This window comes from Haemaphysalis longicornis, unplaced genomic scaffold, assembly GCF_048455015.1.
Source record: "Haemaphysalis longicornis isolate Haplotype H1 unplaced genomic scaffold, Haemaphysalis longicornis Haplotype H1 scaffold_55, whole genome shotgun sequence".
NCBI classification, from domain to species: Eukaryota; Metazoa; Arthropoda; class Arachnida; order Ixodida; family Ixodidae; genus Haemaphysalis; species Haemaphysalis longicornis.
The window spans coordinates 1,066,441-1,089,684 of record NW_027526394.1 but is presented as its reverse complement, the minus strand read 5'-3'; the positions used below and the strand labels follow the sequence as shown (position 1 = coordinate 1,089,684).

General features: G+C 44.8%; 1 protein-coding gene across 9 annotated transcripts in view; it reads right to left on the bottom strand.

Annotated features, from left to right (window-relative positions):
* Positions 1–23,244, bottom strand: part of LOC144140901 (mitogen-activated protein kinase kinase kinase 15-like) — a 65,229-nt gene that overhangs the window by 12,302 nt on the left and 29,683 nt on the right. For 2 of the 9 annotated variants that reach the window (XM_077672393.1, XM_077672398.1), the window contains 16 exons: positions 23,122–23,187; positions 22,023–22,123; positions 20,853–20,921; positions 20,218–20,276; positions 19,247–19,319; positions 17,014–17,145; positions 15,103–15,183; positions 12,740–12,905; positions 10,700–10,762; positions 10,092–10,170; positions 8,533–8,612; positions 7,292–7,397; positions 5,954–6,092; positions 3,922–4,020; positions 1,789–1,871; positions 527–621 (listed from right to left, as the gene is read on the bottom strand). In XM_077672393.1, the coding sequence (XP_077528519.1) occupies positions 527–621; positions 1,789–1,871; positions 3,922–4,020; positions 5,954–6,092; positions 7,292–7,397; positions 8,533–8,612; positions 10,092–10,170; positions 10,700–10,762; positions 12,740–12,905; positions 15,103–15,183; positions 17,014–17,145; positions 19,247–19,319; positions 20,218–20,276; positions 20,853–20,921; positions 22,023–22,123; positions 23,122–23,187 (1,491 nt within the window). The remainder of the gene's footprint in view (positions 1–526; positions 622–1,788; positions 1,872–3,921; positions 4,021–5,953; positions 6,093–7,291; positions 7,398–8,532; positions 8,613–10,091; positions 10,171–10,699; positions 10,763–12,739; positions 12,906–15,102; positions 15,184–17,013; positions 17,146–19,246; positions 19,320–20,217; positions 20,277–20,852; positions 20,922–22,022; positions 22,124–23,121; positions 23,188–23,244) is intronic. The other 7 variants (XM_077672395.1, XM_077672394.1, XM_077672397.1 and 4 more) reach the window with 7 other exon arrangements.

The window sequence follows — 23,244 nt, the reverse complement described above, 5'->3', positions numbered from 1 at the left end:
CTAAAGCAATGTCTACTGAGTTTTCCTAAAAAAAAAAGAAGAAAGAAAGCCACACCTGGCACTGCTTTGCTATCCGTAATATAGCCTAACCCAATGAAACCTAACCTGACGTAGCCTAACAGGTAACCTAACAAACAGAAAGCAATCATTTTTAACATCAAAAATTAACCTAAGCAATGAAAATTACAACTGAAGTATAGATGAAGAAAAAACAAAGGAGGCAAAAGCAGGATTCGAACTACCATTAAGGATGTCTTTTAAGCATAAGCTACTGGCTTAACTTAAAGGTGGTAGTTCACAGCATAATCCGAAACTTGTCAGCTACGCAAATTTACGGCGGCATTAAATACTGCCAGCATCTCCAAATGTCGGCGGAGCAGAAAAACCTTGAAAAACTAGGGCCATTACAGCGACCCCACAAAAACAGCACTGGCTGGAGCGTTATGTTTGCAACTGCAGCCCAAGAAGCCTGATGCGGAGTCATGGTTTTGGGACTGCGGCAATCAAGATGCCGGGATTGACTCACCCTCTCCATGCACTCAGTGTCCATGCCAAGGTCGTGAAGCCAGCGCATCAGATCTTCGTCCCGGTGTGTCTCAGGCCTGTGGACGCCTGCCGAGGCTGCAACAATGAGGCCACAATTGGAACTATTGCAATGCGAAGGTGCAAAAATGGTGGGCCAAGATCCTAACACACACTTAATCCAAACATGTTCCACGCCACTTCTTTCGATACGTATTACGGGTACAAAACACCAAACACTAACCTCAAACTGCTGTAAAAAGAAAATGCCAATTTAAAAAAAAAAAAAAAAAACATTTGCTTTATGCCAGCCACAAAAAAATTTAGAATAAAAATAAAATAAAAAATGAATTTACAGTCAAGGGGCAAGTGACAGCCAAACTTAAAGCAAGGCTCAAGCAATCAACCACAAAGGATGCATCCCTGAACCCTCCTTTCACCTTTAAACAGGATTTTAACAACAGCAGCAGCAGCAGCAGCAGCATCAATTGCTTGTTTGTAGGGTTCAATGTGCCGGCGCAACACATGCGATGAGGCACGCCGTAGTGGAGGGCTCCGGATTAATTTTGACCACTTGGGGATATTTAACATGTGCCGAAATCTCGTACACACGGGTGTTTTTGCTTTTCGCCTCCATCAGAAAAGTGACAGCAACAGCAAGAATCTTTTCAGCAAATTCAAACTACCTACATGCATGCAGGTATTTAGAAGTGACGGTCTTCCTAGGTTAGGTACAGAAAAATTAATTTTAAACTCGGAACCTGGGGCATTCTTAAGCTGGCCACAGTAATAGGTAAATACTCGAATGACCTTTGCTAAAAATACGTCTTAGTAGAAGGATTCAATTAATGTGGAAAACTGGGTGTGTTGGCACATAATCTAAATGACAGTGCAAAAAAAAAAGACAAGGACAGATACGAGACGACAAAGACTATGCTGAACGTCCAACTGATTTTTCTTGTGAATGATACACTATACGTATATACATAAGCTGTACAACCAGATGCATGAAATCATAGAATCAGAATGAATTTTAACTCTTGGGGAGGCACGAGTCAGCACGGGTTCTTGCACACTCTCACAAAAAGAACTGACACTTCTACGAATTCGCAGATTAGAGCTTCTGGTTAGATGGCTTATTTATGTATATAAAATCAGCTTGAGGTTCAGCACAGTCCTCGTCACCTTGTCTCTGTCCTTGCCTTTTTTCGTGCTGGTTTTTGGGTCTTACTAGAACTCTAGCAGGACACAAGCACATCCACTCACCAGAAGGAACAGACGACGACGGGCCCGATATGGTCACACTGGATTCCCTGCTGCCCGGGTGCACAAACCGGTTCTGGCTAATGCTGGGCGAGAAAAAGTAGAAAAGTACATAGGTGGAGATGAAGACGGTGATTCAAGAGGAGAGAGATTACAGCAGTGATCAGAAAGTGATGTTGTCATTTTCATCTGTTCCGTTAGCGAAGTGACACTTCCAAAGATGTCACAACGGCCTTATCAATCCCATCCATGCTAAACCTATACGCTACGACCACTGCATGCAAACAGTTGCGTATAGGCACATTAAGTGTGTGTGTGCGCTAATCGGACTCGCATAAACGACAACTCCTTGAGGCATTAAATCCTGTCCCCAGTATTTTTAAACATTAGAAGAACCAAAATGTTTCATCTTTTGGGAGCATACTGACGGATGATCACACTTTGGAGTGAGAGAAACAGTTCACTGTTTGACGAGACTCGTTTTTTTTTCAAACTCATCAGTCTTCAGTGCAATAATTGATTGATTATGGGGTATAATGCGCTAACGCAACGCAGGCAATGAGGCGCGTCAAATGGAGAACTCCAGAATAATTTTGACCACCTGGGGATCTTTAACGTGCGCCGAAATCTCGTACCCAATGGTGTTTTCACTTTTCACCTCCACCAGAAAAGCGGCCGCCGCGGCCGGGAATTCAACGCTCTAATTTAATTACACACCGACCCGAGTCAGGTCCCGACATTCTACACCCAGCCCTGGATAGCCTCGCACCCCATTTCAAGAACTACCGTATTTACAGGATTGTAGGTCGACTCTTTTTTTTAAGTTTGACAATCCAATGTTGGGAGGTCGACATAGAATCGAAATCGAACTTTGTACCGCTTGTACCGAATAACTTTGTACCACTTTGTACCGAATTTTGTACCGCAAGAGAAATGAAAAATCAGGGGTGCTATGAGCTGGTGAAAGCGTAACACCCTCGTTTCTCTAGTTACGGTCGAAGCATAGCGTTTACCATTGCGTACATTCTGGCGTGAATAAAGGTGATGCCGACTTTGAAAGTTGGCATTCCCGATCTGTGCCCTTCGTCCACCGTACTGAGTGGCTAACCTTTCACCAACGCGTTTGGAAGTGTACTGAACGTGGTATGATTGCGCCTACGTTAGCGCCGTGCATTGATTCAAGGGATTCAGTAATACTCATTTTCTTTATTAGAGACGAATAAAACGCTTCTTCAATGCAAGTAACGTACTCACGAATTAAAGGAAATCGTGAGCAGCCGCTTCTGTAAGCCGCCTTGTTGTTTGTTTTGATATTGCGTGGCAGTGGCTGCTGCCGGTTGCTTCGTAGTCACCTTGCAGCTAATGTGTTCTCATGATTGGGAATAAAGTTTCCCACTCAACCCACAGCACATGGTTATTCCATGTGCTTATACAAAAGCTTTTCTTTTTTAACATCTACTGCGTGCATCACAAGTGTACGGCTCTTGTGGGAGCACCGATCATTGATGGAAGAGGCACCATATGGGGGGTATTGGTAGTTGATGGAAGAGCTTCTCTCTGATACGATTTTGTAGGTGGCTGTGTTGCCGCATGCTTGTGTCACTTCTATGCTGTGCTAAATCATCCCATCTGTCATGAGTGCCCAGGGACCAACGAACTCTCGGTGCTCGTTCACAGCAGCGTTCAAACAGGCTGCTTTCTGTGCTAGCATTTTTTTTTTTTTGAGAGAGAGAGACAGAGATGCAATTTGAGGGGGGGGGGGGGGGGGAGAAGGGGGGGGGGGGGTCGACCTACATTCGAGTCGACTTGCAATCGTATAAGTACAGTAAGTTTCCTCAAGGCTCGAATTCCACACCCATCGGTTCCAAATGTCGTCCAACCTAGACCTGGAAGGCCGCACATCCCATTTTAAACATGCCCCGTTTTACTCAGAGTCATCAGTTGATTGAAGCTTACTAAGCTTCTTCACAGTTCTAATCACGTACAATCCCAATTCGGTCTCTAATGTTGTACAACACCAAGCCCAGCATTGCCTCGCACCTCGTTTAAACATCCTCAGCTTGCAGAACTTTGACACAAGACAACCAACGTGGTGAAAGGTCAAACGGTACGGAGCACCAAGAAAAAAGAACCCACCAGCCCTCGACGAAATGCCTCTGCTGCGCACGGCTGTCCAGCAGCCTCCGGAGAAGGTCCTGGTACAGCTGTTCGCTCACCTGGATGGCGTCCATCACCCTAGGAGGGGAAGAGGGGGAGAGAGGACAACGACCACACACGTAAGCCCACATTCTCGTCCACACTACAGTTATCCAACAGAGGAAGCTGCAAAACCCCCCGTAGGCACTGTGCTGTCACAAGCGGTCTGCAGTCGGCCTCCCGTACTGGGAGCAAACAGGGGAACACACGGGCCGAATTGTCCGCCTACTCTGCCATCTGTCGACAGAAAGCTGAACTATTACCTGAGGGCCTGAGGCTGCCGCCGTAAGCCACAAAAGAAAAACTGTGGAAACATAAGTGAACAGCAGCTAATTTAATCTTTCCTAATTTGAAAAGCAAGCTTTATCTTATTAAGTTGCGTTACGAAGTAAACGTTTAACAAGGTCCCGTTTTGTTTTTCCGTGTCCTTGTATCTTTTGCGCAGTCGGTGCCATGGAAGGCTTAGCATGGAAGGCTTAGCACGGCACAATGCGCATTGCCATGAAGCTGCACTAAAAGACCCCGAGTATTATACGCACCCCACTCTGCCACTGAAATTTTCTCATTTTTGGTGCGGGTTATACGCGCAAAAATACGATACTACAATCACCCAGTCATGCTTCTTGGCAGTGGCTTGGGGGTCGGCGGTCGCCACTCGCACAAACTAGATTGTGCGACGCCGTACAGAAATCCCCCGATCTTCAATATCTCGGTAAATCCTCTGAAGTTAGCGACAAAACTGGTGTCACCGTTGTAGTGACCAGGCAGTATTTTTATAATCAACCAAACTTGTACAGTAGCCGACCGATTTTTCGGACCTGGAGGGGAACAAAAATTAGTCTGAAAGAACAAGCAGTCCAAAAAATCCGCGAGTTGCAAAAACCAAATTTTAACAGGACCATTAACAGGACCAAAACCATTTAACAGGACTGAAGAAGTCGTGAATGGTTCCTTGCCTTAAATTCTTCCTTCGTGTGAGAACGTCTGCTTGCATCTCTGCAAGCGTCACGTTTTCTTTGTAACCATTGGACACTAACGCCAAAGCGTTGACAATGTCTTGCGTTGACGGCTGCGGCAGCCGGGAGTGTCTTTGTCAGAGTGAGCACCGCTTTGTGCATGATACCGTCGTCCGTTAGCTTGGCACACAACACCATGTTGCTGTCCCCAGCAGCAAACTCTCAAAATGTTGTAAAATATCAAACTTGGTTACCCTGGTGAGAGTCAAGCTAATTCCCATCCAATCTGAAGCTAGCCAGGTGGTCAGGATTGCTGATTGTAAGGTTTAACGTGCCGACGCAATGCAGGCGATGAGGCGCGCTGGAGTGGAGGGCTCCGGATTAATTTTGACCACTTGGGGATCTTTAACGGGCACCGAAATCTCGTACACACGGGCGTTTTTGCTTTCCGCCTCCATCGGAAAAGCGGCCTCTGCGGCCGGGAATCGAACTTGTGACCTCGTGCTCAGCAGCGCAATGCCTTAGCCACCAAGCCACCAGGTGGTTAGGATTAGGTAGGATAGGATTATTCTGTTATTTTGGACAGAATAAAGCCAAAAGTTCGATTTTTTGGACAAAATTTTCCGCTACAGAGCCACGGTGTGACTGCAAAATGATGCCATTTTTAATCGAGGTGTTTAGGATTAAAAATAGCTTCGTTTTGCAGTCACACCGTGGCTCTGTCGCAGAAAATTTGTCCAAAAAACCGAACTTTTGGCTTAATTCTGTCCAAAATATCCATTGTTCATATACATTACTCCTATGGGACACCTGGTGGGTCCTCGGAAAAGTCCGGAATATCCAGCAAGTCCGAATTTTTGGAGTCCGAAAAAACGGTCGGCTACTTCATTTCGTCTTCACGGCCCCTCTAAGGGAGTTCTGTTCTATGTTGACGAACTGTTTCCGCATCGCTGCAACGGTGGAAAGAGAGCCCAGGCTTGGACAACGGGGGAGGAGAGGATGGAGGCTAGGCCCACCTCTGCGTCTCGTCCGAGGGGATCCCCAGGGCCAGCTGCTTCTGTGCTGCCGCGCTCCGAGACTTGCTCGAGTTGATGGTGGACACGCCCGAGGTGGACTCAGCGTCCTCCAGCTCATTCTCCTCCTGGTCCTCCTGGCCTGGAGAAAAGATGGGACAAGGAGCCAGAAAGCTGCCTCAGACTGGAAGGCGGTAAGCTTTAGATTACAGCGGCAGTCGATCTGTAGACTAACACTCAACAAAATGCTGAAGAGAACCTGAAACGAAGATTCGTGCTGGTCTGAGTATCAAACAGTGCGAGAGACACAGGAAGACAGACGTGGGCATGCGGACACAGTGCCGGACAGAGAGCATACAGACTACATCAAGTTTGTCCGTAATTGTATCCGTATCCTTAGTCCATATCGTATCGTATCATTTGTCCATATTGTCCACTATGTCCGTAACCGTATCGTATTGTTTGCCCATATCGTCCATTATGTCTACAATCTCATCGTATTGTTTGTCTGTATCGACCATAATGTCCAGAATCATATCGTCTGTCCATAATCGTAATTGTTCGGCATCGTAATGACTAGTCTTTGAATGTCACTCTTCAGAAAATCGCAAAAAGCACATTTTCTCGAGTCAAGCCCCATGGAATAGCATGTGTACACGTGTTAAAATGGGAGTGAAAACACTGGTGTTCAAATGACATAGTAAAGACCAAACCCCGCTTGTCATGGTAAAATGCAATGAGAAAGCCCAGAAGATGACTGCAGACTTTTATATCTATAGGATAAAAAAAAATGGCAAGCCCTTTCAACAAGCTCACCATTAAAATAATCGACACGTAACGCAACAGCCGTTTAACACACAATATGCGTTAACGCAGCTACGATGACACCCCCAGCAAAAGCCGACAAGGCCTTATACACTAGGTAAACATGGGACTGGGTATCCTTGGCTTTGTAAACCACAATGTCAAAGAGGTGAGCGGAGGACGGCGTAATTTATCACTCAACAACTTTTGTTTGTGACGGTGCAGTTATTGACGTCTTTCACAACAACTTTCCATGAAGACGTTGAAATCCCGTAGATTAGAAAATGCGAAGGTCGAAAATGCGCCACAGAAAAAGTAAGTTTTGCACATTTTGCGCTTCCCTCCACTTGTTGATTTGTGCCACATGATTGCTCCAATCTACGAAAGCCCGAGACCATTATTGAAATAAAATAAAAAGAAGGGGTCTTCAGAAGATGGAGAGCAAAACCACCATCCCACTGTGCATTGGCCAAATGGAATTGCAAGTGCGCAAATTGAAGGCACCGAGTTCAGTGACCATAATCCCTTGTCACCCACCGTAGGAGAGGATCTCGCTGGCCACCTGGGCAGCGTTCATGACCAGGGCGTCTAGAGCAAACATCCAGTGAGGCTTGATGCTCTGGTTGCGCAACACCTCGTTCACCTGTGCATAAACAAGGGGGGGGGCATCGCAAAGAACTCGCGGCAAGGATCAAGACAAACAAAAACAGCTAGGATTGATGCTGAGAAAAACACTATGCAGAAGTGGATGGTGTCACTTTCCTGTAGCCGGCAACATACTGACAGCTCTTTCGCTCTCTTCACTCGTCATACACCTTAGTTTTAAAATCCTAGTATTAGCTGCTCTCAGCACAGCACAGGCCTGAAGGCTTTCATCTTTGCACAAAGCAGTAACAACACGTCCCCTCACTCGCCTGGACTGGGCTACACTTGGTCTACACTTCAATACACTGAGCTGCACTAAGCTACACTGGGCTGCACTAGTACACTGCGAGTCTACGATTTACGGGGCTTCTGTTTCACATCCTGAGGGACTGCTTTCCATGCAACAGCTTTCTTAATTATGGGCATATACACTTATACACTTGTGCTTCAATGTGACTGCTTTAATTATTTATTTGCCATTTCCATTTTTGTTTTCAACCAGAGATACATTATATTGACTGTGTCTGTTCCTATAACTACACTGTACACATTCTTTTGCACCCACTCTTGCTATAGCTTTAATCTGGGCAGCGGTATTTATAAATAAACAAAAAAGTAAATACGTCAAAAGTACAAATGGAACACGTGAACTGACAACACATTGCTATCTTGGCACAAAAACTTTGCCACACTTTGGCACTCTTTAACCACAAAAACTAGCATCAATTTCAATAATTAACCTCGTGCTAATCACAAAACCAAATAAGTCTGTTATTCAAGTGCCATTTTGAATAGGGCTAATCTCTCCCAAATAGAAGGAACATTTCCTGAATGCTCTTTATCATGGCTCCATAACATTCTATTTTAAATAAATAATTATAGTAAACTGTAGTAATAAATGTACCATGGTAATAATAGTAAACTTATTAAATAATTTTGATAATAAATGCAATAATAAACTAAACTAATAAACAAAATCTACCTGCACAATGCAGCCAGCCCAATTTGAGGCTACAATAAGAGTGCCCATACATAACATCACTGAATTGTACAAGAAAAAAAGCAAAGCAGTACAGTATTCTTACTGGTTGCAATTAAAAAGAGTAATAGATATAAACTGACTGCATACTCACGGCACTCTGAAACAGGTACAAGGCAACTGCGAGCTGATTGAGGCCCTTGTGGTCATTGCTGACTTCTTGCTTCAGTTTCCCTGCAGACATCAGGCAGCTTATGAAAGCAGTGAAGGCTTTGGGTGTTCAGAATTGAACCAAAGTGGAACCCATAAAGAAGGCGCAGTGATAACCTTAAAGCTAAACAGAGAGTCTCAAACTTACATTTCTTAACACTTAGTTAAGAGCTGAAGAAAGCCTTAATACGCAGGTTCACAAACAAAACAATGTACAAAGGACATGGCATTGTACGACCTCGCTCATGCTATCATGGTATTGCTTTTATATGGCGCACCATTATGGTGTTATGAAAACTCAGCGTCAAACAGGTCCCCAATTCATACGTAGCGAGAGGTGATATATCACACTCGTGGTTCCATCTCTTCATGAAACAAAAACAGCAGTCACTAACAGGTGCCATCATAAGTAGTTGGAACAAGGATTTGTGAGTAACACAACATATTCGTCTTACTGGCTTTATGACAGCCCTTACCAGTATCAGGGTTCGTACAGGCTTCAAAAGCAAAAATTCAAGGGTTTTCAAGGACTTTCAAGGACCACAAAACACATTTTCAAGGTCCCCATCTAATGTTTTATCTGGGATTATTTATAACTTTTCCAACACAATGCAAAAGTTTTTTTATTGCACAATATCTAAGCACATTAGTGCACATTTTGATAGGTGCTAACGAGTTCGTAAATGCTCCCCCAGCTTCATTTTTTTATTTCATGGCTGGTATTTAAAGGGTTTTTTTTCTTTGTGTTTTGCTGAGACTGTTTGATTTCAAAACTTAGTTAATGCTGCGTGCATCTCCTGCTTTGTCAGCAAGAGTATCAGCTGAAATTAAATCGAGCAAGCTGGCTTTCACTGGATTGTATCGTGATATAGATTGGATTGACAAGTGCCTGCTCCTAATGTTGCCTCGTAATAATGAAAATCTACCAAACTCGTAATTTCATGCAATACACTGAAACTGGATTGTTACAATGTTTTTTTACATTTGTTAACACCTAAAATCCACGACAAACACTTTAAATTCTTGTGAAAAAACAGGGCCATTGATTCTCTCCGGAAAAATCAAGGGTTTTCAAGGACCATTTAAAAATTCCAGGACTTTCCAGGCCTTGAAATTGACACTTATAAATTCAAGGGTTTTCAAGGTTTTCAAGGACCTGTGCGAACCCTGCAGTATACAATAAGATTTTTATATTAGGGAGGACTGTATTAAACGCGCACCAATGCATGCAGCCAGGCAGTTTCTGGAAAAAGAAATTCCTTCAAATTGACGAGACCGTGTTTTAATTACTTTTGACGGCACCTGTACACGACTACAGGGTGCCTAAGTATGAAAGTACTTAATTAATTAAGAGGAGGAAGCATTCCAGGCCTAGCACCACTGCTTCTCAAAAATACTAAGTGACAGAAAAAGTGCCTGCTTAGGAATTCAAGTACTTTTGCAACTCACACCTTTTTCTTGTTTCACGGGTAATGCATCAACCGAGAAATTACACTCGCTCACCTATGGTGTGCTGCAGGCCTGTCTTGTTTTGTTCGGGGATGTAGTTTTTGAAGCCATTGATCAGTGCTTGGAGCTGCTCCTGTTAGGTTCAAGTGAAAGAAGAGCACCCCATCAAAATCAGGTGCAACCAGGGTGGACTTGCGACGCCAAGGCAGGCCTTGCCTATATACTGACACAAACATTGAATGGCCTCACAGGTAACAGTGAAGAGAAGGGATGAGTGCTCTCTCATGAATGAATGTTCTTGTTAATAAAGGCGATGGAACACGTGGCGAAAATACCGTCAAACGAAACCTCCAGTAACCAAAGACGTGCAAAAAAAAAGAAAACGCATACAAAGTTGCTCTGCAATACGGACAGCGACGTCCACCCAAGCTATTTCCATTTGTAACAGTACATTCCAAATACCAAATGCGGGGGCGTTATAGCTCCAATGTAAATAAGTCTACGCTGCACGTCCCAGGAGTGTCAAGCTGTTCCTCCGTTATTGTGATATGATTACCGGGAAGGGAGGGAGGGAGATGAGAGAGAGAGAGAGAGAGAGAGAGAGAGAGAGAGAGAGAGAGAGAGAGAGAGAGAGAGAGAGAGAGAGAGAGATGGTGCCTTACCTTGGTGATCACCAGATCATCCCCACTGTCTTGTTTGAGCTTGCTCATCCAAATATCACAAATCTGTGCAGAAAGAAGTAAGGAGAAAAAAAGCACATTTAAGACAACTTCCACATCTAACCATTTTTCTTTTCTTTTCAGTTCCTGCGACTGTATAAAGTCAACTTTGCAGAAAACATCAAATAGCCGCTGTGGTTTCAGGGCCAAATGGGCATAACTTGGCACACTAGGAGGGCTGGATGGTGATGCTGCAACCGTGATGTTACTAACTTTCAATAGCATTTGGTGGAACTGCTGCTTTTGCTCCCACAGCCATCGTGACAGACCAACATTGTATAATAACACAAAGTGCCGTAGGAGGCCTTAGCAGGTAGTCACAGCTATGGCACTAAGCTTTGACGGTCTCTACACATTTTTAAAGCGTAACAGCTGACAACTTTACAACTGGTGTACATTGCATGAGTCACCTTTGCTGCAGCTATATTTTGTAGCTGCAGATTTCAAAAAGCTGCAAAAGATACAGGCACTGCCAAACATCTTGGGAACACGTCCCCAAATTTCTAAAAAATAAAATATCTAAATTCCCACATCTAATGTGCATGCGATTTTGGGATATATTTTTTGGGTAAAAAAACGGTGCATGCTGGAATTGAGAAATTAAGGAACCACCCTTTCTGTGCTAACCTCGTTGCGTCTCACACAGTGTTTGCTTTCACTTCGTGCATTCCCACACTTCACGTGCCCACCACTCCGTTTGCTCTTGCTTAGCATGTTCCGCCTACACTATCTCACCCATTAGATCAGCCAATGAGAAGAGGAGCCAGCCCACTGCGTTCCCTCCACACATATCCATACCCGCATCGTCTGCTAACACGACTGGAACGACAGATGACGCACACCACCTCCAGACTACTCCATTTTCCACTATGTTCCAGCATTGAAGTGATGCAAGATGTCAGTTTAATGAAGAAAGTTTGGCCAGTTGATGGTTGCCAAACTTCTACATATTGCAAGCACAAAAAGGGAGATGAAAGAACTAAGAGAGCAGACAGGACGAACGCTAGGACAAAGCGAAGTGAAAGGGACTAGCATTTGCCCCGGGGGTCTGCTCTCCTTGCCCTTCGTCTTCCTTTTTATGCTGGAACCGTGTGCAAGGAGTCGACGAAATGGAGAAGTGCACCCATTGTCGTAGCTTAGTGGCTGAGGCATTGTGCCGCTGAGCTCGAGACGTGGGTTCGATCCCGGCCGTGGTGGCCACTTTTCTGATGGAGGTGAAAAGCGAAAACGCCTGTGTGTCTAGATTTCATCATCATCATCAGCCTGTCTATTTCCACTGCAGGGAAAAGGCCTCTCCCATGGATTTTCACTTATCCTGGTCCTGTGCTAACTGCGACCAATTTATCCCCACAAACTTCTTGACCTCATCTGCCCATCTAACCTTCTGCCGCCCCTCGCCACGCTTGCCTTCTCTGGGGATCCACTCTGTTACCCTTAATGACCAACGGTTATCTTGCCTTCGCATCACATCCCCTGCCCACGCCCATTTCTTCTGCTGAATTTCTACTAATATGTCCTTAACAAACACGCGTTTGTTCCCTGACCCACTCCGCTATCTTCTTGTCCCTCAATGTTACACCTATCATCTTCCGTTCCATTGCCTGCTGAGTCGTCCTTAATTTAAGCTGAACCCTCTTAGCGAGCCTCCAAGTTTCTGCCCCGTAGGCGAGTACCGGTAAGATGCAGCTGTCATGCACTTTTCTCTTCAGGGACAATGGCAGGCTGCCATTCATTACCTGAGAATGCCTGCCAAATGCACTCCAACCCATTCTTGTCCCTCTAATTATCCCTGCCTCATGGTCGGGATCCGGGGTCAACCATGAGGCAGATGAGTCTAGATTTCGGCACACGTCAAAAGATTCCCATGTGGTCAAAATTATTCTCGAGCCCTCCTCCACTACACGCGCCTCATATCCCAGGTGCGAAAAACCCCCCAATCACACAGAGCAGAGTCCAAAGAGAGAGAGGAAGTGAGAGAAGTACCGTCCCGCCGTCTTCCTCGAGCACCCGCAGAATGGTCTGCCTGCGCTGGGAGTCCTTCTTGAGGAGGTAGAAGCCGCCCGACTCCTGGTCCGTCGAGGAGCCGTCCACGGGGGGACTGAGCAGGCCGGAGCTGCATCGCCGCATGCCGCTCTCTGACGTCTCCGAGCTGGGCAGCAGCCACAACACATGGCACCCTCTATCGTCCCTACTGTCCCCGCTCCTTTTCCTCCTGTCTTACTGTATTACTGTACGGACCATAGAGTTGCTCACTAACACATTCTAGAGTGAAATCTGGGGCTAGCATCAAGCCGCGCTTCAGCGAGCGTGCCGTCATGTGCCACAGAGAAGCGTTACATCGTTACTTGGCTTGGCTCACCAACAAGCTCAGAAGTTGGCTGCGGCTGCAAAAACTGCAATTACTACTCCTAAAAGACTACTCGGGTTTTCTTTACCAACCTAAAAGTGTTGCGCACGAAAAGCTTTTTCGTTAGGAATTTTTTGAAAGCTTCTCGTTATCTGAACAAGAACAAGAATTGACGCCGCTTTGTTGCCTTTGTCATCAGGGTAGCAAAATTGCGCACGTTGCAATCCAGGCCAAGTAGACGAGGAACGCTTCCGGCTGCTACAGCGGTCTCTTTAACAGCACGCAATGGCAGCGACAGAATTTAGAATAACGAACAAAGCAAAAGTGAGGGTGGCATTCCTGTAGGCCTGACATACATTGCACATTACACAATTGTGATGTGAAGTAATGCCTCGCATCTTAAAATCCAAGCTTGGATTCTAATTAGCCATAACTAGGGCTCCTTGCAAGGCATGCCATAGCTGAAACATTCTCAGTAGGTTTCTATAGTATAGACAAAATATTGTTCACCACACGACTTTTCAAAGCCAGGCAACAGACCCACTCAATATACCTACTTCCTTTTCACACCTTAATTAACTGACCAGTAGATAGTACGCCACATCACATACCACAAGGGTAGGCTTTAAAAAGAAAATAAAAACACGAGTACAAAAAAGGACCTGGTAAAAGAGTGCAGACACGCAAGGACAGAGGACAGGAAAGGACACACAAGCACTTGTGTGTCCTTTCCTTTCCTCAGTCCTTGCATGTTTGCGCTGTTTTAGAAGATGAATCTACACCAATTCACTCAATTCACTACGTTACTCAATATGAGAAAATCTGATAACCCATCACTCCTCCCCGACCATAACAGGGCCTGCCTCACGGCATTAACTAAACACTAGTGCAAAAGCTGAGCACTATGTGTGCAAAAGTGTGCAGGGGTGTGTCCTAAGGCACTACTGCAGCATGCCAGGACGGACAAAACTACTAAACACTACAAACAGAGGGGTCACAGACAGAAGGCACCTGTTTGGCTGGGCACGCAGGAAATCTTTTATACCAGAGAGCTCAAACTGTAGAAAAGTGGGTTCATTTTCTCGTGAAAATAAACCTTGCCAATCAGCAAGCACAGTGTCGACACAACACGTAGGTGTTAATTGACACTCTGTTGCTTTTTTATACCCCAATCCAGAAGGTATTCTGAAACTGCAACTACAGTTAAGTGTAATTTATGCCTTTGACTTCCCATACACAAACACTTCCACTGACACCATTTCTTTTGCTGTTTTATTTAAGACTTATCACCACAAGTTCAAATTTAAAGGAAGCATTTAATGATAAAGGCCACATTATCAGACATGTAACCACAAAGACACAGTTCAAGCTGAAGATTTAAAAAAGAAAAAAGTGGTCGAAGTTCTAGAGCTTGGAAATTCGAATGAGCACATTTTCAGGCCCTTAAATTTTAGCCTCACCCATTAGACATTAAGAAGATACTTTCGTGGTATGCTTACCTCCCAATTCGTTAATTGCCATTTCTAAAACAGCTGAATATTGTTACTTTCTGAAGCCACACCAAAAGCTGTACTGATCAGTCTTTGACACAGGCCAGGAATTCTTGATGTTACATGACCCACATGATGTGCATCTCAATGAGTGGTCATAACATGGCCTTCGCAGCGATCCCAAACTGACACAGCTGGCTGCAGCTACAGCTCACTGGGACAGACCTTTCAAGGTAAATAAAATTCCCCATACAAGGAAAGAAGCCCAGAATGTGTACTATGGCCAAACACTGCACTAGAAACTGCCTCTGTGTTGCTGGTAAAAGTAGCCACCAAATTACACTGCTTCATTTGTTGTGCATCTACGTATATTAGGGGCTGTTTCATGATTGCTCAGCCAGTAAGTATGGATTAAAAGAACTACACGGATAGCATAAAAACTTTGGCATCGGTACTCGTGTAAGACGCGGGAGATGAATGCTTGAAGGGAGAAGAGACTGCTACTTTACCCGAAGGAAAACGTCGAGGGCGACCGTGGAATCGCATCCGTCGGACTCGTGGCCGTTGCGGAGCTAAGAAGAAAGGACATCCTAGATTCAGGAGGGGCAAAGGCGGTGGAGGAGGAAGAGTAGGCGGCCAGCAGCGTGGTACGTGAATTTTTTTTAGGTTAACAGCAGAGTGGGAACGAAGGGAATGAAGGAGAGAATGGGAAAGAAGAGAATGAAAGGAATGAAAAAGAGTGCGAGAGGAATGAAAGAGAACAAAGGGAATGAAGAAGACAGTGGGAATGGAGAGAATGAAGAAGAGAATGGGAGTGAATAGAATAAAGGGAATGAAGAGGAAGGAGGCAATGAAGGAGAGTATGAATTAAGAGAATGAAAAAAAAAAAAAGAACGGGAATGAAGAGAATAAAGGGAATGAAAGAGTGTGGGAATGAAGAGAATGAAAAAGAGAAGGGGAATGAAGAGAATGGAGGGAGTGAAAGGGAGTGGGAATGAAGAGAATGAAGAATAGTGGGAACGAATGGAGTGAGGAAGTGAGTAGAAATTAAGAGAGAGGAAGAGAGTGGGAACGAAGAGAGGGGAGAAGACAATTCGAGAACAGACCAAAATGAGAAAACAAGAAAGAGAGATAGAGACGGAAGAGCAACAAAGTGTGCACAAAAGTCAGGAAAGAAGAAAGAGGAAGGAAAAGAAAAGGTAGAGAATGAAAGAAGCGAGACGAACGAAACGAAAAAAAGGAAAAACACATCGGGGTTAGGGCAACATGCAAGCAAGCAACGCTACCCCATGCCCGCGCAAAGCACTGCCCCAAAGTGGTTAGTGTAGCCCAGAAGCCCAACTACACAAAAACTACACTACACTACACTACACTACACCCTGTTGCCCCGCGGCAATTGCGTGTGTAGCTACTAGCCCAACAAGGACATGAACAAATCCAGCATTTGCATAATGCTCTGTTCCCTGTCAAGGTACAACTGCAACCTAGTGAAAAGAAGTGCCACCACACAAGGCCTAGCTTGAATAAACAATAATGTCACTTCATTGCCAAGGGCTTTCAAGTAAGTGGCCCCTGCTTTGTGCAGTCACATGATCGTCAATCACAATCTTCACTTTGTCTGTTTCACGCAGGCACACTAGCTGTGCAAACGGTGTAATAAAAACCCAGCCTGAAGTGGAAACCAAGTTCTGTTTTCCCATAATACCACCCTAAGGATACAACAGTTTCAGTGAATATGCAGTGCAAATATAAGCACAATGTTCAGGTGACATGAGCCTTAACCCCCTACTCTAACTACCTACACTTCTCAACTTACACTGCTGCTTATTTGTTGTAAATCACGAACCATATGAGCTAACAGAGCAAATGCAACGTGATCTGTAAAAGCTGCAAGTACTGTGTACAGACATACCACCTACAAGCAAAAGTTTGTGTGAACTAGAGCTTTGCAAACACAAACCCAAAACTCACAGACCTTCACAACCTTTGTAGTTTTACCTAGCCATCACTCATCAACGAAACATGCTCACACCTTGTTTCTCAAACTACTAAACTGCACAGTTAATTGAGGCAGTTGCAATTGCGATTTGCTTGCAAAACACTGGGGCCCTACAAAGTGTACAAAAAAACAGCGGCATTTACAACCTCGTTTTTTCAAAAGCCTGAATCTTTCAGCAGCAAACGTTTGCCAAGACCAACACATTCGGACGAAAACTGTCTAACAAGATAACAATTCACACAAAACAGTGCCTCCAGTTCAGCTGGAGACCAACAAGCCCACATACGGCCGCAAGCAGCACCTCTGCACCAGCTCCAGCCACATGCATCGGCAACCTGCTTGAACTCAATGCCCTCGCACACATCCCATGCCCCCGTCAGGACACCACCACTCCCCCCATGCAGGGAAGGCAGCTCTTTACCTCTGGGACAGGTCAAATCTTTCGGGCCGGGGTATCCTGGGTAGCACCCGCTTTGCATGGCCTAAGGCGGTCGGGCTAGCCTCGCTGGAGCTGTAGCCCTTGTCCGAGTTTAACTCGACCACTTCCTCATCTCTACAAAGTCGGCAAGAGACGGCCCCCATTGGCTGCGGCCGGCTCTGGTCCGTCCACCCTATAACTAACCACCCAACCTCCCTAAAAAGAAAATGCTCGCAGGAAGCATTCTATGATATGAGAGAAGGTCACGACGCTAGAGCAGGTTCTCTGCTGCCTTTTCAGTTAACAGTGAGTACTACTGCCCGCTGCACAACACGTTGCCTGTGCCTTCTCGCAGCAATTGCTGCAGCAAAACGCAGACATCACATAACGTTGCGCTTTTTTCTTTTAAACACCGTTGGCGAAGATATGCATGAGCAGGTGAGGGCGCAGTAGTGTTGTGATCTCCTTTCGTGCAATCATTTCGGATTTCACCGAGGCTAGCAACTTCTGAACATTTTAACCAGGCTTCCAAGTGACCAGACTTGCTGGTACAGCAATAATTATTTTAAAGGGGGGACATGGGTCGTAAAACAATTTCTTTTAATTTCGAAGTAAACTCCGTGAAACTTGTCAGACTTGCCGCTTTTCCCCACTGATTTCAAATATGCCATTACTTTTTCCGAGTAAGTCAATTAGTCCGAGATAATTACAGATAATTAGCCATGTCAACATGTCTAAATGGACAAGAGATAAAGCAGTGTTAGCCATAGCGCTGTTCTTTTTTTAATATTTTCTAATACCATGAACCCTGGTGGATGCATTATTATAGGAAGCAGTCCTGTGATGAATCACTTGGAATGAACTTTATAGCACATTAAATTTCGGCATTTGAAATGGGCAGTGAGAATGGTTCCTTGCCACTGGTGCCATCAAGTTTAATGAGCTGTAAAATTCTTTCCAAGCAATGCATCAAAAAACTGCTTCCTATATTGCCTTCACCAGGGTTCATAGTATTATGACCAACACTTCTTTTGTCTATTGCTACTCCAAAAATGGCTCATTGTCTCTAATATTCTCGGGAACTAATTGACTGACTCAATAATGGCATATTTGAAATCAGTGGAAAAAAAGCAGCAAGACTGACAAGTGTCACACAGTTTACTCAAATCTTTTTAAGTTACCAGAGTTCTGCCAGTGTGGTCACTTGCAACTAGACTTGAAGTGCATCAAAACTTCTTAAAAGAAGAATTCACAAACTGCAATTTCTCAGCTAGCATTGGACAGAACCCTGTTATTAGCAAATGCACTTTTTTCATGATAAGCACTTTGAACAGCCCTTACAACAAAAACAACAACAACAAAAAAAAGGACTTGCACATAAAACTGTTGTTGCTTTAGCACCGAACGATGGAAAATTTTTGTACATTACACACTGTGGGAACATTTCTCAGGCAAGCTCTTTGGCGTTGACCATTTTTCATCCCCGACGCAGACTGCAAAGCTCAACCCGCAAGCACTGTCATTAAACGTCTTCTAATTTCGGATAACACCACCTCACGCTTGTACGAAAATAAACACCGCGCACACAAACTCCTCAATACACTAGAACCAGAAGGTGCCGCCAAGTTCATTTCCACCACGGTGCGAACCTAACAAACAATCCCAAATAACCTTTCCAAGGATTCAAAAGCAATGTTATAAAAACAACTCTATTCCTCTCTTGAGTGCTCAAAACTGCACTCCTTGTCAAACTTGAAAACAGCACTTTCATGCAGACTACAAGTACAATCCTGACCCATCATCTGTCACCCGCAAACCTAGTCTCTGATTACAGCAAAAAAGAGCAACCCAGAACTACCTGTCAATTTCTCGTATTTTGAGTCGTCTTATAAGTTACTCGAACAGCCATGCTTATAGCTCTAATTACACGCCATAAAGTGACAATGCACGCCTAGTTTAAAACCCCATCTACTCTGTGTAACTACCTAACTACCTAACAGAGACTGCGTTTACTCATCAGCGCCAGCGATGATAGCAGCATTAAGCGAGTGTAACAGCTAATAGAATGATGCCGAGCTCCAAATGCAAGCGCAACTTAGAAAAGCATGGCTTTGCAGCAGGCTTAAAACGAAACTGAACCAAAACCAAAAAAACAGAGCGCAGCGAACAGAGCTGGGGAACAAACAACCACGTGTTAGCAAAAACAGAAAAAAAGAAAGAAAGAAAAGACACTGACCCGTCCTCCCCGGTGCTAGCGAACCGAGACATTCGTTCCGGCTTGTCCATCTTGTGTACTCGATCGGCAGGAACTATGGGCAAGAAAAGAAAAGGAGGATTGGGGACACAGAGAGGGGACAAGCGAACACCAATGAGCATCTTGCGACACCGTACAAGTTAAACGTACCGTATTCACTCGACTCTAACGCGCACCTTTTTTTCTGGAAAAATAGGTCCCAAAATCACATGTGCGTTACAATCGAGTACGACTCAAAACTGCGGCGCCGTATCGCCATCGTCGTTTCAAGATGGCTGCTGGACTACTGAATGCGTAGCCAGCGCTTCGTAGTTGGTGCATGTTTGTCTTAGTTGTCTGCGTAGTCTTTTTTTTTGCATTCCTCTGTCGTTTCTACCGTGGAATTTCCGACTGTGAAGACACGGCGGGTTCACCAAAATGCTGCATTCAAGAAGAAAGTAGTCTTGTGCGCGGAAAGTGTGGACTCGAGCCGCGTCACGTGCGTTCAGTGGTCCAGACACAGTGGTCCAGACGTGTGGAACCGGCGCAAACAGAAAGAGAAAATTTTCGCGATCAAGGCGCCACGGAAAGGGTTCAGGAGAACAAAAAGGGGGCGATATTCCCAAATGGAAGACCCGCTGGCGGAGTACGTGCAGCAGCAGCGAGCGGCTCAGAGACCCGTAACGCCAGAGCCGTCGCTGCCGCGTACCGTCGTCGTGGTGACTGTCTTGCCGGCAATAACCAGCACATTTGATTTCGTGCTACCTTTGGAATAAACCTTGCTTGTTTCAAGTGAGAAAAAGTCGCATTTTTGTATGAAATAATGAAAGTCTAGTGCACGTTACAATCGATAATATATCGGACCACGAAAAAAACGGGTGCGCGTTACAATTGAGGGCGCGTTAAATTGGAGTAAATATGGTAGTTTTTTTTTTCTAGACAACAGGTTAGAAGAAGGGGAGGGGGAGCTTCACCTGATATGCTTCGGCTGAAATCAGGCGCTGATGGTCGAGCCTTTTTCTTCCTCCCACTGCTGCAAACATGCCAGGGAAAAAAAACCTATATTTAGCGAAAAATCATGATACAGCACCCAAGCCTAAATCCACACAAAGCCGTGACTGCTACCGTGAGGGCATTCCTTTGCTGTAAACAGCCAAACGTGTACAGCCAACCACGAATGAAACGCAATCAAGAAAATGTAAAGGGCATGCTTCCGAGATTTAAGTTCACTTCAAGTGAAACGGGAAAGCTGTTTTGATGCAATTAGCGATACGATTCTTCGACCCATGAGGCTAGAACTGCCAAAATCTCTGCCATGACGCCCTTGTTTTCTTGCTCGTGTATCATTTGTTGCCGAGTGCACAGGCCACAGCAGTCATAGTCCGATCGAAGCCTGGCAAAGGTTGGGCCCATTCACGCTCGATATTTGGCTAATGACTTGGCTAACAATGATTGACTATCAGTTAATGGCAAAAAAAAAAATACTGCACAAAGCAGGAAAAAAAAAAAAACCCAAAAATTATCAGCTGCACAATTACTATGCTAACACAATGTTAAGAAATAAACTGTATTACCAGAGATAAAGAAGAGTGTTCCAAGCAGGACTCACTCCGTTAAGAAGGGGTCTTCCAAAAGCTCGGCAGCCGTCGCCCGTTTGGCAGGGTCGGGTTCAAAGCACCTGGGTGGTGAGAATGAAGCAGCACAAGTTCAGGGTCACATCATCAAATGCCCTAGCCCCACAGCAGCACAATCGGACACTGCTAGCCCCCTCTTCATGCACCACTCAAATCTGTAGACTACCGCGTTTGCACGATTCTAACGCGTACCTTTTTCGATCAAAGCTGCCTTAAAATTTGCATGCGCGTTGCAATAGGACTCAACATCGAAATCGGCTTTTAATGCTCCCCACTTTTAATGCTCGCAGGATCTGGATAAGCAAGTTTATGAACCACAGGGAATTTTCGCTCCACAGTTGCGATGTTAAATAAAACGTATTCTGCCAGGTACGTGGTGTCTGTCATGTCTGTTACATCAGCATGGTAGAATCGACATCAAATTATTTTTTCATATTTTTCTCAAGTAAACTTACCTGCATGTTGCAATCGAGCAAATACAGTACATTGGACTTTGCATCAGCAACATGCGTGCAGGATTTGCCAGTCTTGAAATTCCTTTTTATGCTAGCCTGAATAAATTTTTAGAGTGCCTCCAATAAATAAAACTGTATAGTATTTTAGTTCTCTTCAGTACCTCAATAATGGCAGTCCTCCACCCAGCCAGTCTGCCACCTGGCATGTTACGAAGTAGGCTTGCGTGAAGAATAGCCAGTTTTGCTTCTGAAGCAAATAACAAGTGAACAATACAATTGTACTTGAAAATAATTTAAAATTGAATACTTTGCAGTTTCCAATACGACAGACTAAATTTACAATTTCTCAAGTTCACTCCAGGTACTACCTTGCAGAAAAAATCAAAAAGGAAAAATTAAGCTGGTTAGATGTTTTGTTACATCTTTCTATGGCACCAAAAAAAAAGTAGAAAAGCTATCCAGCTTCAATTATGTGCAGCAACCTTTTTAAAAAGCTGACATGGTGGCCTCACCTACAAGGGTTTTCAGTGCTGGAGGGTACAACAATTTGCCAAGCTGGTAATAGGAGGACCTACTAGATTACATTCCATTCCAGAAATACCCCAGTTGGTTTGCATTCTAGCCAGTCCCTTTACTCGAGGTGCACTGTGTTTCCATTCGGACCCCCAACTACCACACGTGTAAACTCACCTCTTGATGAACTTCTGCGCCTTTTCGGACAGGGATGCCGGGATCTCGGGGTGGATCTTGAAGCACCCGACCTTGAACATGGCTGCCTGGGGTGTGCCCAGCTGCGATTCCACACAGCAAAGGGCTCGTTCACACGAGGGCCCTCCTCTAATTCTAAGCCAGTTCGCTAACACTCGGAAATTGTTAATTGACCCTCGTGGCAGCAATCTAAGTAATGGTAGATTAACCACTGGCATAGAAAGAACAAGAAACATGTAAGGTCAGCCCTTTCCTCATCCTTCAGAAGCTGGTAGCATACTGTATTTACACATACACTTATAGCTCCTCCTAAATGCCCAAAAAGGATGACTCCTTTGAACGTTTGAATAGTGACTGACCCCCAAAGCCTCTGCCGCTACGAACCGCGAAAAATTCATTCTTCCCTTCAAAATAAGACCCCAGCTTCGCCAATAAAATTGCAATAATGCAAAACGAATGCTACCACTGGAGCACAAGGCAGAGTTAACATTAATCGCTGGGACAGTGTTGCAGATAAAATAGAAAAGGTTGCAAAAGAGTACAACAATAAATCTGCTTTCCACTGTTTCTCAATTTTCTTTTGCCTTATGCTGCATCCTCGTAGAATGTCAAGCACGAAACATAACAGCCCGGGGAGCCCTAGTGCCAACTAGTTGCGCATCTAACTATGCACTTTAACGTCCCGTTCACTACCACAAGAAATGAGGAAGCGAAGCTGAACTGAACTGAACTGGTTCAAATGAACGGGAAGTGGGACATGTATCACAAAACACATTAGGCACAACGGGTTCTCGAAACGTAATGTGGCCATTAATGTAAAGGCTCCTCCAGGATCAAGCGAGGGATAACTTTGCAAAATTCACACCCTCCACGAAATGTCAAAGAGGGGAAAAAAAAAACTTCCCTACACCATTCGAGAAATAAGTACCTGTTGAAAACAAGGCCCCGTAAGGGATTCTAAAACAAAAGGAGCTCGTTGAAAGAAGCTGCTACCTCACGCAAACCAACTTCATCAAATTACTATACTGCTTGCTCTAAAAAAACGAACAGATGATAAGTGCAGCATGTAGGGGAAGCAAACCTCAATGAAGGGCGTCTTTCCTGTTGCCATCTCCACAACGGTGCAGCCCAGTGACCAGATGTCAGCCTGCACGGGAGGAAACAAGTGGCAGTCAACATCAATCCGTCCGTGTACAACAAGAGA